Genomic DNA, 19,496 nt, shown 5'->3' with positions numbered 1-19,496 from the left:
AGAGAGAGAGAGAGAGAGATGTATACAAGTGTAGATGTCTGGCTCAATTGGAGCACATTCATTTTGTTTTTTTAGGTGGCCTCGTCAGGCCATTCATTACCGAGAATTACTTTGATGGTTAATGCTTTATTTATAGTCGCAATGATTTAGTCAAATTTGATAAATGTTACATCAAATGACTACTAGAGAGAAAGAGAGAGAATGAGTGTGAGTGAAAAAGTGCTACTGCTTTATAGGTGAAGAAGTACTGCTCGGCTGGTGTAGGTGTTCAATGGGGCACACAGTAATGGATGATTTGTGGAGATAAAAAATATTAAAGTATATTTTTGGGGATTTCGTTCAGTCTGATCCTCCATTTCTTGAAACACCCTTCCACAGGGGATATAGTCCAGGAGGCTTCCGGACGTAACTGCTGGTGAAATAAAGTTTTGCTGATAATTTTAACACGTGTTTTATAAACGATTAGCTTTGAAAGACACTCTGTCAACTGCTTTATTAAAAAATAAACATACATTAATTTTACATTAAATAGTTATTTTTGGTAAAAATGAGACGGGGTGGCACGGCGGTAAAAGCCAACAGTTTTGCACGACTTGGCGGTCGTGCGGGTTTAGCCTATTACATCCCATTACACATTACGTATTTTACCCCCTATTAATTAATCTTTACAAAAATTATTTTCTATACTCCTTGGAAAATTATTTTTATTGTTGTATCTGGGAGAACATCTAATTTAGGCAATGAAATATATTTATATTATATAGCGACTTTAAGGGAAAAAAATTTGTTTAATGTAGAATAATTAATATCACAATTCAATATTATTATTTTATATTAAATATCTAGGATAAGGTAAATTGAACGAAAAAGACTCTTTTTCCTCGACCTTTCTACGCATCTCTATCAACAGGACTACGAAACGCTAACATTTATTTTTACAAAAATTAACGTCTATTTATAATTTTCAAAGTCTAAGGTTTGCTAAGCAACCCTCGGTCCTTCTTCTCTTTATTCCTCGGTGACTGGAAATTTATCCGGCTCTTTGAGTAAGCAGGAGGATCGGATTGTCCTGGAATTATTTCGCAGCCGTTTCTACGCTTTTGAGAATTGTTCGCTGCACTAGGGGAGGTAGATGTGGAGATTACATCCATCTTTTTGTGGTAAAATAATTCTCTTTTCTCGCTCGCTCATTCACCCTGAATTTCTACTTCCTTTTTCTCACACTATCTATTTCTATATCATATTTATATCTATCCATCTAAATTCATTTCGTTTCTTTCTATCTATATGTGTTTTTGCGCAATTTCTCTTTTTCCTTCGTATCATTGGCAGAAAAGAAACATTTAACACGAGAAAAATGTAGACTGATTTAACATTTCATTCTTTATGGTGGGATTTGAGGGATTCNTATTGTTAGTTTAATAACTAAGTTTATATATATTTAATTACTCTTATAAGAGATGTAAAAACTAAGGTTAATTCTATTTAAAACTATGCTTAATTTAAATCATAATACTGTCAGACATTTTAATATCCCTCTGTTAATAAGTAGTTGTAAATACGCTGTAAAAGAAAGTTCACTTATTTTACTATATTCTGAAGAAATTTTATGTTTTATTTTGAAAAGCAAAATTTAATTTTTTTTTTGTTTTAGTTATTGTTGTTATTTTTCGTTCGACTTCTTGCTAATATGTAAACAGATTATGTAATATTATACAATGACTTGGTCAAAGTGTAAAACCAAGGAATATTTTTATTTGATGTCCTTCTAAAAGATTGAGTAGAGCAATTGTAAAAATAAATCTGTACTTTTCTTTAGATGTAAGAGTGGTCCTCGAGACCAAATCTTGAGAGATTATGTAAATAAAACGATATATCGGGATATATAGAGTGAGTGAGAGAGAGAGAGAGAGAGAGAGAGAGAGAGAGAGATGTATACAAGTGTAGATGTCTGGCTCAATTGGAGCACATTCATTTTGTTTTTTTAGGTGGCCTCGTCAGGCCATTCATTACCGAGAATTACTTTGATGGTTAATGCTTTATTTATAGTCGCAATGATTTAGTCAAATTTGATAAATGTTACATCAAATGACTACTAGAGAGAAAGAGAGAGAATGAGTGTGAGTGAAAAAGTGCTACTGCTTTATAGGTGAAGAAGTACTGCTCGGCTGGTGTAGGTGTTCAATGGGGCACACAGTAATGGATGATTTGTGGAGATAAAAAATATTAAAGTATATTTTTGGGGATTTCGTTCAGTCTGATCCTCCATTTCTTGAAACACCCTTCCACAGGGGATATAGTCCAGGAGGCTTCCGGACGTAACTGCTGGTGAAATAAAGTTTTGCTGATAATTTTAACACGTGTTTTATAAACGATTAGCTTTGAAAGACACTCTGTCAACTGCTTTATTAAAAAATAAACATACATTAATTTTACATTAAATAGTTATTTTTGGTAAAAATGAGACGGGGTGGCACGGCGGTAGAAGCCAACAGTTTTGCACGACTTGGCGGTCGTGCGGGTTTAGCCTATTACATCCCATTACACATTACGTATTTTACCCCCTATTAATTAATCTTTACAAAAATTATTTTCTATACTCCTTGGAAAATTATTTTTATTGTTGTATCTGGGAGAACATCTAATTTAGGCAATGAAATATATTTATATTATATAGCGACTTTAAGGGAAAAAAATTTGTTTAATGTAGAATAATTAATATCACAATTCAATATTATTATTTTATATTAAATATCTAGGATAAGGTAAATTGAACGAAAAAGACTCTTTTTCCTCGACCTTTCTACGCATCTCTATCAACAGGACTACGAAACGCTAACATTTATTTTTACAAAAATTAACGTCTATTTATAATTTTCAAAGTCTAAGGTTTGCTAAGCAACCCTCGGTCCTTCTTCTCTTTATTCCTCGGTGACTGGAAATTTATCCGGCTCTTTGAGTAAGCAGGAGGATCGGATTGTCCTGGAATTATTTCGCAGCCGTTTCTACGCTTTTGAGAATTGTTCGCTGCACTAGGGGAGGTAGATGTGGAGATTACATCCATCTTTTTGTGGTAAAATAATTCTCTTTTCTCGCTCGCTCATTCACCCTGAATTTCTACTTCCTTTTTCTCACACTATCTATTTCTATATCATATTTATATCTATCCATCTAAATTCATTTCGTTTCTTTCTATCTATATATGTTTTTCGCAATTTCCCTTTTTCCTTCGTATCATTGGCAGAAAAGAAACATTTAACACGAGAAAAATGTAGACTGATTTAACATTTCATTCTTTATGGTGGGATTTGAGGGATTCACTGGACGTAAGAAATTTTCGCAAATTAATATCTGAGCTGGTCTTGGTCTTTCGTATGACTCTCCCTATCACTCACCCGCATTCTCTCTCTCTCTCTCCTTCTCTCTCTCTCTCTCTCTCTCTCATTATGTAAAATGACTTTATAAACATACTTGTAAAGGAGTAATTTCAATTAAATGTCCAATTTGTAATTTGTAATCCACGTTAAGTGGCAGAAAAGTGCAAAAAGCCTAACTTTGTGTGTAGAAATAAAATATCAATCATTCAATCAATCATCACTCACTCTGTGGGGAGAAAGAGAGAGAGAGAGAGAGAGAGAGAGAGTCAGTCACTCTTTCTCTTTCTTTTTATTTTAAAATTCTGATTTCCTTTTATACTTGATTAATTTTTTTAAAAAGAAGTTTTAATATAGTAGAATTTTTGGCAAGTTCGGAGTACAGAGTAAGGGAGAGTGCAGTGAAGGTATTTATCCATAATTTAAAGAAGAACGGTTAATTATTATTGGTAAATAATTCAAAGGGTGTGTCGTGTCGCTGGCTACGAAGTGCTGATCGTCCTTTTCGAAATGAAGTACGATTTAAAAATTTATTTTTTTATATACATAGTTTCTCGTTCTTGTATAGTAATAAGTTTAGGTGGATGGCATAATGTGAGAGGGCGGGGGGTGCCCCGGGGTAGAGATCGATTGCAGAGCCGGGCCAAGCCACCTCCTCGTCTACCCGGATTCAAGGCTAATGTTTCGCATCTTTATTTCAACTCCTGCAGCGAGGTGGACAATATTGCGATAAGTTTTCAAGTTCAATGAAAAACGGCGAAAAAGATATGGACGCGAAGCGCCGAGTAGGTGGTAAAAAAAGGGGTGGAGCAGGGATCCAAAACACAGGCGGACTTTTCACAAATCTAGGTCAGGTCGAGCTGACCATCCTGACGTTGTCGTCTAAAACCTTTTCACAACGTTTTTCTCTACAAACAGTGAAAGAATCACTCGAACTTGTTTTTAAAAGGTAATAAAAAAACAAAATAAAAATCCACAACAACGAAGTGTCTCGACTAAACTGAAGACGTTTTGTCTAAAACTAAAACATACCAGAAGTTAAACCATTCAGGACGGTGAACGTGATATTAATAAAAATAACTATAAAAACACAGCTTCTAAAACTAATCTACATGCGAAGAGAGTAGAGCGCGATATGATTTCTCTGTACGTGCGTAGAGGTTGGGATGAGAGCGATATCATGCTTCCAAAACGTGCGTGAAGGCAGGGATGAGCGCGATATGACGCTCTAAGTACCTGCGTAGAGGTAGGGATGAGCACGATATGGCGCTCTAATTACCTGCGTAGAGGTAGGGATCGGCACGATATGGCGCTCTAATTACCTGCGGAGGTAGGGATGAGCACGATATGGCGCTCTAATTACCTGCGTAGAGGTCGGGATGAGCACGATATGGCGCTCTCAGTACCTACGTAGAGGTAGGGATGAGCGCGACATCAAGCTCCCTAACTTGGGTAACAAAGAACGCTGACCGTCCTGAAGATAAAAGTACTCGGCCTATTTCTCTTCGACCAATAGTGGTCTATTGAGCAATCTACATTATTAGCTAGGGCGTGAAGCTTGTGACTTTTTCTCAGATCCTAAAGTTTTGTTAAGGACTCCTGTAATGTTCATACGTCTAGACCTGATAGAGAACATGCTCTACTGTTTCTTCTTCTTCCTGGCATGTGCCTCCGGAGTCTGCCGTCTATCATTGTAGTCGTTTTATTTTTAAGACGAAACCATCTTCTACTCGAATTCAGTCAGTGTATATCTAATTGTGGTACCCTTCGTTACTTGGGCATTCGTGATACATTGGCTTAGCTGGATGGAATTATGTGGAAGAGGTTTTGCCAAGTTTTTTTGCTTATCGTTAATCTGAAAAGGCTCTGCTTGCTCCCAAATTTGTAGATGTAATGTACGCATTTTAGAAGGATAAGGCGGACCATTGGGCATTATTTCTCCCAATTTCCACCAATCCTTTGGCTACTGCTCTTCTTCCCTAACTAAATCCGGTGTGATTAACTCTGTGCATCTTCTAAAATCCCTAGTTATCAGCATTAATAATCTTCTAGAGCTCTTCGTACACTCTAAGGCCTTCTATCAGACTAGCAATGTTTTGCTTAAAGCTCCTGTGTGTCCTTCGCGCCTTGGTTTTTCCTCTACCAGGAGAAGGAATTTCAGTCTGCCTAGGCCTTCGCACCAGCAGAGGACACGTTCTTCTGTTATTTCTTCTTAACACAGGCTTGTTAGTCTAGTTGATCTGCAGTATTCAGTCAGAGTCCTACATTCTAGTCCTGACACATATTTAGCAGTTCTGCCGTTAATTACTACGAGGTTCATTAATGCCTCTGTATACCAACCGAGGACTTCTTAATCCATTGTCTCTTGGATTTTAATTTTCGGAAATTTGGTATGCCGCAAAAGGGTTCAGGGCCGAAAAGTGTCCTCACTGGACATTTCTTGGTCAATTTGTCACCCTTTTAGTTGCCCTTCAAATAAACCTACCAATTTATACCAAATATACCTCAATATCAGCAATAATATAAATTTCAATTAGCTTCTTCAAGACTTTAAAACTATTAGTTATAATTTACCAGTAGTTACAATATTAATAGTTTAGTTTAATTGAATTTGCAGTGGACGAGATCAAACTATCAGAAATGTAACCTCAATGTTTGAAAGTACATTGCTAACGTTACGCTTTGAATATTTAAATTTTGTTATCTTTAGGTGTGTTTTTGAGGCGATTTTCTCAATGTTTTCATGTTCTCTAGGCTTTAATTAAATCAAACTTCGAGTTATTTTTTTAAAATAATTACTCAATCGGTACTTACCAGTGAATAAGCACGTTTCCACCTCGCAGACGAGCGGCGTGAATAAAATCGTTACAAATGGGAAAGTACTGGGTGAGATTTTGGTCAGGTGTGTCAGACGCCAACACGCAAAGGTAATGCTTGTCCTGAAACGCCGGAATCGAATGATAAATGAAAAATTGAAACAAGGAAGTTAAGTAAGCAAAGTGAACGTAAAGCCGAAGGACTTAGGGTGGAAAAAAGATCAGAGCGATAAATACAAATCGTAATGATCCGTTGCCAGAAACTTCCGACAACTCCAGCAGATTTTTCCTTGACAATCTCATAAAATTGGGAATGAATCGACAGGATAATAAGATTTCTTAACAACTTGTCAGCTTTATAAAGCGGTAGGATGTTGTGGGCCTCAGCTTTAATACTCTGTTTAGGAAGTTGATGATATCATCAACATCCTAAACAGACTATTGTCAGCCTTATCTTATAAAACAATTTTAAAATATATTATAATCCCTCGGTTTTATGTCGCTTATTTTGTTTATCATCTTACCGGATGCAGTTTTCGGGCGGTATCGTGGATGGCAACAATATGAGTGATGTTGAATCTGTCGAGTTGCAGAGCGTCTTTCGAATCCCTGAAATTACCCACGTAAAGCCCGGGGAGAACCTGCGACAAAAAAAAAAAGTTAAGCATTACTACTATTAAAATTTGACAAAAATTAAAAAAAAGTTATCTTAACGATCTGGATTTTTAAAATGTTATTGAATTTTCTACTGATAACTTCAAAACTATGACCTTAAAACGTAATCTAATCTAGCAAAAAAAAAACATTCTTTCGAATTTCGTAAATTCTTCGTCACGGAAATATCTCAAAATTAATATATTTGATTTGATACTGTCTGAAAAGTTTATTATGAACTTTTCCGACGGAGTGTTGTTTACAAAAGGACCTACCGTTGAAGTATGAGCAAAACTCACTTGAAGTTTTTGGGCAAAGTTCATCGCTCTTATCCTTCCTGTTTCTTATTATACTTATTTTGATTGATAATTCATTTATGAATGAGTGTAAACCCGTTTCGGCTTTGTGCCTTCTTCAGTTGGTTTTGCAAACTGTCAGCACGTGGTCTAAGCGTTGGTACGTCGGAATTGTTATTTTATATTTTTATTTTTGTCTTGTTACTTTTTGGTGTGTTTGCTTCACTGTTATCTTTTTTTGAATGTTTGCGTTTTTTTATTTATAGTGTTTTAATAGTGTAAAACTACTGTGTAAATGTACATGTATTTGTGCATTTATTACTTTAAGTTGTCCATCTTTGAGTGCATTTGTTTGTAATTATAGTTTTCAGTAGTGTGTGCGCGTGTGTGTTAATTGAAGTTCTCCCTCCTCACGGTTGACATTCACTTTAAAATCTACTCAAAGACTCTCTGTAAATTGTTTTATTTAAAAATAAACGTGCATTAATTTTTTCTTTAAATAGTTATTTTTGGTAAAAATGAGACGGGGTGGCACGGCGGTAGAGGCCAACAGTTTTGCACGACTTGGCGGTCGTGCGGGTTTAGCCTACTACTGTTTTACATTACATATACGTACGTATTTTATTCCCTATTAATTACTTTTTCAAAAAAATTCATTGAAAAATTATTTTTGCTGTTTTATCCGGGAGAATATTGAGGGTCAAAAAATATATTTATATTATATAACAAACTTAGAGGCAAAGAAGTTGTTTTATGTAGAATAATTAATATCAGCCTTCAATATTATAATTTTATATTAAACTTCTACGATAGTGCAAATTTGAACGAAAAAGACTCTTTTCGTCGAAAATTCTAGGCATCCCTATCAACAGGACTACGAAATCATCGCATTTAATTTTAACTAAATGAATTTTAATTTTACAAAAATGTGGAATAGAGACCGTTTCCTCCTTCACCTTCATCAATCTTTTCCTATCTTTCTAGCGTCTTTTAATCTGAACAGAATAAAAATCCAATAGTGGTCTATGTACCGTTTGCCCATTTCCAATTGATTCGATTCAAATATTTTATCTTTTGATTAGAGCGGGACGGTGGTTTTTAATCTTCAAACCTACCTCCCCTAGTGCAGCAAACAATTCCCAAAAGAGTTGAAACGGCTGCGAAATAATTCCGGGACAATCCGATCCTCCTGCATACTCAAAAAGCCGGATAAATTTCCAATCACCGCAAAATAAAGAGAAGAAGGACCGAGGGTTGCTTAGCAAACCTTAGGCTTTGAAAATTATAACTAGACGTTTATTTTTGTAAAACTAAATGTTATAGTTTCGAATTCTTTTGTTGGGAATACCTCGAAAGCTCGACGAAAAGCCTTTTTGGTTCAGATTTACCTTATCCTAGATTTTTAATACCAAATTAAAATATGGAAGGCTGATATTAATTAATCTACATAAAACAAATTCTTTGCCCCTAAAGTTGCTATATGACATAAACATATTTCTTTACCCTTAAAGAGATGTCCCGCGGATAAAACAGTAAAAATAATTTTTCAAGGATTGAAAATAATTTTTTTAAAGAGTAATTAATAGGGAGTAAAATCGTACGTATATATGTAATGTAAAACAGTAGGCTAAACCCGCAAGACCGCCGTGTCATGCAAAACTGTTGGCCTCTACCGCCGGGACACCGAGCCTCATTTCCCCAAAAATAACTATTTAAAAAAATTTTCTTTATCGTGCCAACGTTTCGATCTTTATTGAGATCATCTTCAGGGCTCAAAGTGTTTGTCTTCTGTGTAATTGTGCCATTCTTGCGTGTCGTGCCCTGAAGATGATCTCAATAAAGATCGAAACGTTGGTACGATAAAGAAAATGTTTTTCCGAAACCTACATCACACCAGACCGAATCTCACGATTTCTGAATAATTATCGATTAACGGTCACTAATCACCACATATTTAAAAAAAATTAATGCACGTTTATTTTTAAATAAAGCAGTTTACAGTGTCTTTTAAGGCAAATCTTTTATAAAAGACTTGTTAAAATTATCAGCATAACATTTTTTGAAACTTTATTTTATCAGTAGTTGTTACGTCCAGAAACCTCCAGGATTATATCTCCTGTGAAAGAATGTTTCAAGAAATGAAGGATCAGACTGAACAAAATTCTAAAAAAATATACTTTGCTATTTTTATTTTCACAAATCAACCATAACTGCTTGCTCCATTATATACCTAAACTAGCCAAGCAGTGCTTTAAGGGGGTTTGTTCTGTCATCCCGCTCTCTCTCTCACTCTCTCTCCTCTCTTCTCTCTTCTCTTTCTCTCTCTCTCTCTCTCCCTCTCCTTAAGTCATCTAGTGCGTATAAATTACCAACATGTTCGACAAATGCCACAACTCTACGAGGATTTGGAAATGAAAGGATAACGACCCATGGTACAATTATATGCACAATTCGCATCGAGGATGATCAGTACGATGTTATTTTCCATATGACCACATAATGAACCACCCAATGCTTTTAGGAAAACCATTTATCTCCAATGTTGCCTTCTACGTAAAAGGGGGACAAATCGTGGATATCAAGAAAAACAAAGAAGACGATGAATTTCAAATCTATTGCATAAATCAAGATTTAGATGTCGGTCTTCCGAAATTCAGTAGCATGGTTCACAGTTTGAAAGAACAATACCGTGAGATGCCGATAAAAACTGCAGATGTGAAGCTAAGGCTGGTGCCGACAGATGATATCCCGGTTAGTCGTAGACCACGACGATTGGCTCCGGTAGAGAGAGAAACTGTGGACAAGCAAGTCAAGGAATGGCCAGGAGGTGGAATTATACAACACTCGACATCCGAATATTCTAGTCCAATAGTACTGGTAAAAAAGAAAAATGGGAAAGTATGTTTGTGTGTAGATTACAGGAGGGAAAATAATGATTATGATAATGATCGTAGAAAAGATAGAGATAGACACAGGAAAGAATATGATTGTGATATAGATCGTAGAAGGAATAGAGATAGACGCAGAAAAGGCAAAAGTGATTCTGATGGATCTCCCAACAAAAAAGTAAGAAGAAGAACCGACACTAGAAGAAGAAATGATAGTGATTCTGATGCATTAGTCGGCAGAAAGAGAAAGAAGTCGCGTGAAAGGGATTCTTATAAGTACCAAAAACGAAGAAGGGACGATGATTCTGATACTTCTGTGGAAAGACACAGAAAGAAGACGGACAGGAGCAGAACTTTGAAAACTCGAAAAGAATCCCCTGAAAAAAATCAAAAAGAGAAAATGGCCATGATTCTTAAAAACAAGATATATCACAGGCAAAAAATCAGAAGGACCCTTTGTACCATGACACTTCAAGCGATGATGACCCATTCGAGACCAATGGTTACCCAGGATGGCCGAATTGTGGGGAGAGAGTATCTCGGACTAATTGCCTTCCGGGTCTGGCTGAAGAGAGCGCTAGTGAGGAGAGGAGAACAGGTGTTTTTTGACTGTTTTTTAGTGAGTTTTGGCGGAAGACGTGTAAGACGAACGACGCATACTGTATATCTTGCTAATAAAGTGTTTATTTGGCAAGTAGTGCGTACCAATTACTTCCTCCCCCTCATATATATTATAACCTGAACCGGATAAGGAATAACTTTAAAAAAGCAAACTAAATTAATTTTAACAAAACTTGGGCTCCAGGCATAAGCCAAAGAAACGAGAAATGAGAAAGAGAAAAGGACTCAACTTAGTTTAAGTCATAAAAGACAAGATTAATGCTCATGACCTGTAGGGTTCGCGTATCAGCAAGAAAAATAATTACAAAAGGAAAATGGAAAATAAAATAAGGTAATAAGTCAAGGTATAATTAACGAAGCGTAAAACACTAGAGATAATCGGTAGCGGAGTGGGCCTGGACCGGTCCAATCTCCAGGTGGGTCAGCAATCCAAGCCACTTGGTTACAATATATATATATATATATTTGACGATTACTCTAGTCGTACAAACTACTCAAAAGACTGCCAACAGATCGAAACGTACGGAATCGATCTGTGGGGCTCAACTCAGCGTTCCAACCTCCGAGGAATCCAATCACTCCAGCCTAAAATCCTATGAACCATTGACCGAATTCGTATCCACTTTTCCACGAAGACCTTCAAATACCATTCATCCTCAAACCGCGAAAAGTTCATACTTCATTCCAACCACTTAGTCCAACACTTTTAATCCCTAACTCTGCCCGATAATCCTCAAAGATGCTTAAAGCGATGGCACCGTGATAAAACAACGAAGTTTTTTATTCAGCCCCAGCGCTGTTGTAAAATAATAATAAATGATGTGTATTTTTAGAAAAAAACAAATTTTTTGATGATTTTTCAAAAAATTAAAATAAAATAGATGTACAGCGTATCTTTTAAATATTTGCACAGCCCAAGCTTGTTTTTACAGTTCAAACAATACCTTTTAAGTATTTTATTCTTAACGAAATTATAAATTGAATCGAATAAAACTTTTTTTTAATAATTCTGGACGAGCTTTAACTGTCAGCTGTGTGTTGTTTTGTTATTAGGGCCACCACCGTCCCCCTTGTCTAAATATGTTTGCATGTTCGAACATTCCAAGCTACCCGAAATTGCAGCAATCTCGCCCTTAAAAGCGGGCAAACAAGTTGCGGTAAACAACATCGGCCTAGTTGCAGAATATTGAACAGAAGAAACTTCACGAGTCAAATAAAGCCATGTGGACAACGTATTAACTAAATCAAGGCGGTGAAAACTGAGAAATCATAGGAAAATTACAAATAGATAAGAACTTGGCCATAAAAACTTTTTTTTAATCCTGCAAGCAATGAACTTTATCAAATTAATTACATATTTCCGTGTCAGTTTGATATTTACTCGATTGTGCTGTTTTTATGATGGGCAACAATAAAAGCGATCTTTGAAATTTTATCGGAATGGCAAAGAGTTTATTATTCGACAAACTTTACCAGATTTCATTTAAAGATTTGTAATCGACGTTTATTCGATTAATAATAGGCTAACTGCGAGATTATGCGGACCCAGCGATCAAACCGCCGCCGACATAATGAAACTTTAACTTATTGTGTTTAACTTTGAGATTGAAACCCTTTACCAGGGTCGATGATAATAATCTGATGAATTTATTATTGTAACCATTATTGCTTACCTGAGAGGGTCTTAGCCATGACATAACAAAAAGGGAATTAAGTTTTGATTTTTTTTCTTTCTAATAAAAACGTTTTGGGAACTCCATAGAAACAGAACACTAAAATCATATCAATTTTTTTTATTTTGTTTGAGTCTGAGCGTGAAGAAATGCAGTTTGCATTTGTTTTCTTAAAGGTGAAAGGCCAAATCGAAAACGCGGGATTTCTTTGTTCGAATCGCGTGCAGCGAGGAAAGCGAGTCGATGACCCTATTCCGCGACCTGCTAATTTCAAAGCTCATATCTTCCAGCATTTCCCCAGGAGGGGTGAAAATCCGCCGGAAATTGATTTTTCTCCCGGGACCGGACAACGATACGATACACCGAGGGCGTCGGAACGATAAACCTCTCACTGGATTTCGAATATCACGCTGGATAAATAAAAGATTTAAACGTTCCCAAAGCGATAAATCACCTTATTCGACGTGCGGACATTTTCACAATTGGAAAAACAGTTGAAATCAGTCTTAAAAACAACAGTAATGAAAATCTAGAACGGGTTTTACCAAGTGTAGTCTGTAAGACTGATTTTAATCCACTGCAAATCAATATTGTCGCATGTTCATGCTAAACCTTTGATAATTTTAAGTAATTATAATCCGGTTATATTGTTTTCTGTTACAGAACCAGTTAACCTCCCACCAGGTTTATCGTTTAGAAGGTAAATATCCGATTTGAATTTATAGCAGCCGTATGTTGTGTCAACACTGCCCATTCCTCTTTTCTTTGCTCCATTACTTCTAGACTAGACAGAAGATGGGTTTGTTCTTCAAAGGTAACTGTTCTTGTAAAACGATTTGTTTCCTTCACCCTCATTTCTTTCACAACACTAACATTCTACTCTCTTTTGTTAATCTATCAACGCTCTTTCTCTTTCCTCTCGTTTCTTATTCCATCTCTCTCGTGCTCTATCTCTCAATCACCAACACTCACTCATTCACTCTAACGCACACATTCACTCACACTTCCTCTTTCTCACTCTCTCACAAACCCACTCACTCTATCCCTCGCTTTTGTTTCCTTTAAAATTTTGAACTCTTTTCTGACTTGAGACTCTCTTTCCTCTCGTTTCTTATTCCATCTCTCCCTCCCTCTATCACTTTTAGTCACTCACTCACTCATTCACACTCACTCACTCACACTATCTATCTCTCATTCACTGACTCCCTCTCTGTTATGTTTGCTATCTTTTTATCTATCTNCTCTCTCACTCTCTCTCTCTCTCTCTCTCTCTGTATCTTTCACTCTCTCTCTCTCTATTTTTCACTATCTCTCTATCTCTCTCTATCTATCTTTCTTTCTCGCTCTATCTCTCTCTCTCTCTCTCTCTCTCTCTCTCTTTATCTATCTATCTATCTGTCTTTTTTCTCTCTCTCACTCTCTCTATCTTTTTTCTCTCTCTCTATCTTTCTTTCTTTCTCTCTCTCAATCACTCACTCTTTCTCTCTTTCGTTTCCTTTAAAATGTTGATTTCTATTCTGACTCTGTGTATCTCTCTCTCTCTCTCTCTCTGATCTATCTCTATTTTTCTCTATAAATCTCTTTATTTCTCTCTTTCTCTCTCAATCTTTATCTCTTTCGTTTCCTTTAAAATTCTGATTTCTATTCTGACTCTGTGTATCTCTCTCTCTCTCTCTCTCTCTCTCTCTCTCGCTCTCTCTCTCTCTCTATTTCAACCTTTCTCTACACGCCGGTGGGCTTTTGCCCGAATGTGTCCCTCGTGTCCACCTCGCGTTTTTAGTTAGCATGTATTTTTAGCCAAGTGAATATGATCCCTCTTCGACCGAGCTCTTGATACGTGAGAGCATCTGTGCCAATCCAACCCACGCAACTCATTTTTAACGTCCGCTATATTTTGTAACCCATTAGCAGCGTTGTAATTAATATTGTTTATAAAACATTTTTTAATTGTTCATAATTGGGATTAAATTTATGAATATTTTTGCTGGCGTTATTATGGAAAAATTAAATGTGTTGCCCCCTAAATTGGATAAAGTGAAAGAAATTATATTTCTTATAGTTCATTCTTGTCAATGCTTAAACCCATAAGTTTCAATATTGTGATTAGATGGTCATATATTTTAAATTTGTAAATTATTGAATGATTTATTGTTTTAATGTTCTGATAAAGGGGTACTTTCTTTCAAATATCCCTTATTTTTAATTTAAAACTAACTGAGTGTGTTTTTATATCTATACTCTTCTGGCATGTGTACCATCGCTTTTCACGCCCTTGCTGTTCCACTTGTCCCTCAAGGTTAGCAAGTATTTAATCACCTCTCACTCACCGTATTCTGTTTGCCAGTTTGCCTAGCTCTCCTTTCCCCTGTGGATCGATAATTCGACAAAAGGGGGAAAAACTGTGAATTCTCCGGACGACAATAGTTTCTCGATGTTTAAGCGATACGTCTTTTATTCCCATTGTTCGCGTCACACATTCACGTCTACTCTTGGCGCGGTCTTTGATGAATAGATCCCGGACTGTATGATGATAATTGATGATCCGTACTAATTTTACATCTGTTCAAACCTAGTCTTTAAATCATTTATCCGTCTTTTGAAAAGACAACGGAAATGTCATGTGCAACGCAGTACTATCACGAATGCGGGGCCGACTGTCCTTGAGCCCAAACTGATTTTGTAAACAAATCTACGGGATTATTTCGTTTTGTTTACACAATAGCTCGTTCAATAGGTTTTTTCTATTTATAATTTCAACCCTGAATGATTTATTTTGAAACAATCTACAATAGAAAAAACTACGCGTCATTTTCTACAGCTGTTTTTACGAATTACAATATTGTTTTGTATAAATTCAGCATATTGCTTTTATTCCTGGATGGTATTTCGTGATATTGAGATACTGCGCATAATCGCGGCCGGTGAGATCAGAGTAGAAAATAGTACACTATTTATAAGCAGTGTGAACGCACGGGAGTGGGCTGGTTTTCAGCGGGGAAACAGTAGGACAAGTGGAAAATCAAAATCATTTACCTTAGACGGAGTTTTATAAACGAAATTCTTTTGGAATTTCAACTTGGGTGGCATCGTCGTCGGACGTCAACTGGTGTTCGGCTTCGGGAAATGACAAACGATACCGTCACCTAGCGACCCCCACTTTACATCCTGTTTATTCATTCTGAGAGCCGTTAACGTGTCGTATCTTTCCCTCTTCTCCGGGCAAGAGTCCGACAGCGATTTTCATTTATAAAAAAAGAAGAAGAAGAAAATCAAAAACCCTTTACGAGATAATTACGACCGACTTACACTCACATTCCTGTTGATCAACATCAAAAAAATGACTCACTTTCTAAATCACCTTTTTATTTTACGTATTTTAGCAACATAATATATTCTGAAAGGAAAACACTACTGTTTTTCTTAATTTTTCTTCTTTGATAATGTAACACATAATTTACTCTGGAAAAAATACAATCTCTAGGGATGGTGGCAACTTGGAAATATGTAAAGCAGGGGATGCTTCAACTATTATCAGATTAATTTTTAATGCTGGAAAACCTCTTAACGCCTAAATTGATAGACAATTAATCAAATATAAGGTAAATTGAATCGTGTGATAATAAATTTTTCCGGCTTTTTATTTTTATAATTGTTTCGTTTTACATTGAAAAAAAAATTTAAAGAATTAAACTAACGGTTCTTCCCGAATTCAGTGTTGCCCGCAGTGTTGCCAAAATATGATAATTATAAATCTCTTGAAGAATGACATCATTTAACAGCCCATGGAAAAAGTGAAAACCCCATTAATATACAATGTGGGTAAAATTCGATCGTTTTAGGTTAAATAATTAAGTACACATTTTGCTCTGAAGAAAATTTGACCGATACTTAATCAAATATAAATTAAACTAGAATAGTTTGATTATAAAAATGTTGTTATTCTCACTAAAAGATGTTTATTTTATAATCGTTTCTTTTTACATTAAAAAAAACACTTTAACGAATTAAATTAGAGTTTCTTTACAAAATCAGTGTTGCCCACAGTGTTGCCAGCATATAATAATTCTAAATCTCTTGAAGAGTGACATCATTTAACATCCCATCGAAAAAGTGAAAAGCAATTAATATACAATGTGGGTAAAACTCGATCGTTTTAGGTTACAAATTTCGCTCTTAAGAAACTTTTGTCGAAACTTAATCAAATATAAATTAAATTAGAATAGTTTGATTATAAAAATGTGGTTATTCTCACCTAACAGACGTTTATTTTATAATCGTTTCTTTTTACATAAAAAAAAACACTTTAACGAATTAAATTAGCGTTTCTTCACAAAATCAGCGTTGCCCACAGTGTTGCCAACATATAATAATTCTAAATCTCTTCAAGAGTGACATCATTTAACAGCCCATCGAAAAAGTGAAAAGCAATTAATATACAATGTGGGTAAAATTCGATCGTTTTATATTAAATAATTAAGTACAGATTTCGCCCTGAAGAAAATTTGATCGATAGTTAATCAAATATAAATTAAACTAGAATAGTTTGATTATAAAAAGGTGGTTATCCTCGCCTAAAAGACGTTTATTTTTATAATCGTTTCTTTTTACATTAAAAAAACACTAACGAATTAAACTAATGTTTCTTTACAAAATCAATGTTGCCCACAGTGTTACCACAATATGATAATTATAACGCTTTGGTGAAATGACATATTTTCGCAAAACACCTATAGAAAAAATTAATAAAAGTTCTTGTATGTAAAGTAAAGAAATATATATACATATACAGGGTGAGTCATTTTTTGACGCACCATTGGAAAATCAACGTGGGCGCGTTTAAATCTGACTCAAGGCCAATTTCTTTTGATTTTAACATTAAAAAAGGAAGTGAGTCAATTTTCGGTGCACCAGAGGAAAATCAACGTTGGCTCGTTTAAATCTGACTCACGGCCAATTTCTTTTGATTTTAACATTAAAAAAAGGAAGTGAGTCAATTTTCGGTGCACCAGAGGAAAATCAACGTTGGCGCGTTTAAATCTGGCTCAAGGCCTATTTCTTTTGATTTTAACATTAAAAAAAGGAAGTGAGTCAATTTTCGGTGCACCATTGGAAAATCAACGCGGGTGCGTTTAAATCTAACTCGGCACATTTTATTTTGTTAGTCTCGTACCGAAAAATAGGCGTCACTTTTCGACGCACCATTCGTTACAAATTTTTTTTAGTAGGTTGGAAGGAAAATAAACAAAACCAATATTATTAAAACGTTATTCAAACAAATTATTTAATTTTTTTACTTTACCAGAAAAAAATACTCTTAAACCTTAATCAGATTAATTTGTGAAGATTTTTTTTTTAATTTTTACATTGTGTTTGAATAATGTTTTAATAATAATGGTTTTGTTTATTTTCCTTCCAACCTACTAAAAGTAATTTGTAACGAATGGTGCGTCGAAAAGTGACTCGCCTATTTTTTGGTACGAGACTAACAAAATAAAATGTGCCGAGTCATAATTAGTCGCACCAACATTGATTTTCCTATGGTGCACCGAAAATTGACTCACTTCCTTTTTGTAATGTTAAAATCAAAAGAAATTGGCCTTGAGTCAGATTTAAACGAGCCAACGTTGATTTTCCAATGGTGCACCGAAAATTGACTCACTCCCTTTTTTTAATGTTAAAATCAAAAGAAATTGGCCTTGAGTCAGATTTAAACGCACCCACGTTGATTTTCCAATGGTGCACCGAAAATTGCCGCACTTTCTTTTATTAACGTATTAATCAAAGGAAATAAGCCTCGAGTCAGATTTAAACGCACCCGCGTTGATTTTCCAATGGTGCGTCAAAAAATGACACCCTGTATGTGTGTGTAAGTAATATAATATATGTATGTAAAGTGTATAAATTATTAAAAGTAATATATAATAATATATAGATAATATCCAATCCTTTTGACATTAAGTAACTAAGGTCAGATTTTTCCTTAAAAGAAATTTATAGAAAATTAATCAAATATACATTAAATTGAATTGCGGATAATAAAAAATTCGTTTATTTTAACCAAAACGAAGTCTTTTTATAATCATTTGTTGCCACAATATGATAATTACTAATCTTTTGAGGAATGACAATTTTTTTTTTTTTAAGTTTGTATGAGATGTGTTGCCATGTCTCGTGTCATTGATTGTCGTTTATTTGTGATAAAAGCTCGAATTTGGTCGTCATGAAAGATCGAAGGACGGCCAGCTTGGCGTCTACCATCAAAATTTATGTTTCTGAAGCTAACAGACACTGCTTTTCTCCTGAGTTATCAGCATGCACATCAAAAATATTACAATAGCATCTAGCTGTCTGAACTGCGGTTTTCTGTTAGTTATAAAAGAACCATTAAAGTTTTTTCATCATTTTAAGAATGCTAACACCTTAACTAATCCATTTTCAGAGTGTGTAAACAATAAGAATAGGAATAGGGATAAAAGAGGCGGCCACAAGGCCTATTGCACCTCGACCTGAATAGATCTAATGTGCTCCTCAGTTTTTATGGCCAGCTTCAGTTTAATTAATAAGGTAATTAATCAGCTTTGCCAGTGGCGGTTTTGGACTCAATAAGGATCCATTTTAAGATGTATGCTCTTTTGTGGCAGGATGCTAATCAACAGTAGGGTTCAGGACCCAGAGAGTCCAACACCTTTTCGTTGCCTCTATACTGCCTGTCAGAGAAAATGGCAATCTTCCGGGAATGTATTCCTAGTCTTTTTATTTCTCTGGAGCCTTGTTCAATCACTATATTTCAGACTGGAAAACTATAGCATATTTACCTAGGATTACCGTCAGTTCGGTATTTGGCTTCAACCCGAAGACTCCAGCTCCCGTGCCCTTGTCAGTTTTGGTAACTAAGTTTCAAAACATAATGGTTATAAAACAGAACTAGTTCAAAACGCCAAGGACTTATTTTACGGCCCCTATTAGGTTCTTAATGAACAATCCCGACCATTATGTATTTGAAAAACTCTTCTCAGACTAAAAAATTGGTATGTTATTTATTTCAAAGAAACGGCGTTAAATTGAATTCGATGTAATCAGCTTCCTGGTCTTCGTTAACCCCTTAAAAAGGAATATTTAACCGGATTTCACAGTCGAACTGACCCCCGTGAAGTGGAGCTCGTGGGAAATGGAC

At 35.5% G+C, this 19,496-nt stretch overlaps 1 protein-coding gene across 3 annotated transcripts in view; it reads right to left on the bottom strand.

Annotated features, from left to right (window-relative positions):
* LOC106663210 (dual specificity protein phosphatase 22) overlaps positions 1-19,496 on the bottom strand; it is a 38,039-nt gene that overhangs the window by 6,915 nt on the left and 11,628 nt on the right. The window contains exons 1-3 of one of the 3 annotated variants that reach the window (XM_024225774.1): positions 15,356-15,469; positions 6,715-6,831; positions 6,189-6,313 (exon numbers count right to left, since the gene is read on the bottom strand). In XM_024225774.1, coding sequence (XP_024081542.1) covers positions 6,189-6,313; positions 6,715-6,831; positions 15,356-15,409 — 296 coding nt within the window. In that variant the 5' untranslated portion in view covers positions 15,410-15,469. Of the gene's footprint in view, positions 1-6,188; positions 6,314-6,714; positions 6,832-12,322; positions 12,406-15,355; positions 15,470-19,496 lie in introns of those variants that run through there. The other 2 variants (XM_024225775.1, XM_024225776.1) reach the window with 2 other exon arrangements.

This window comes from Cimex lectularius, unplaced genomic scaffold (assembly GCF_000648675.2).
Source record: "Cimex lectularius strain Harlan isolate CLEC.00 unplaced genomic scaffold, Clec_2.1 scaffold131, whole genome shotgun sequence".
In the NCBI taxonomy this organism is placed as follows: Eukaryota; Metazoa; Arthropoda; class Insecta; order Hemiptera; family Cimicidae; genus Cimex; species Cimex lectularius.
This window is presented reverse-complemented; position numbering and strand designations above follow the sequence as displayed.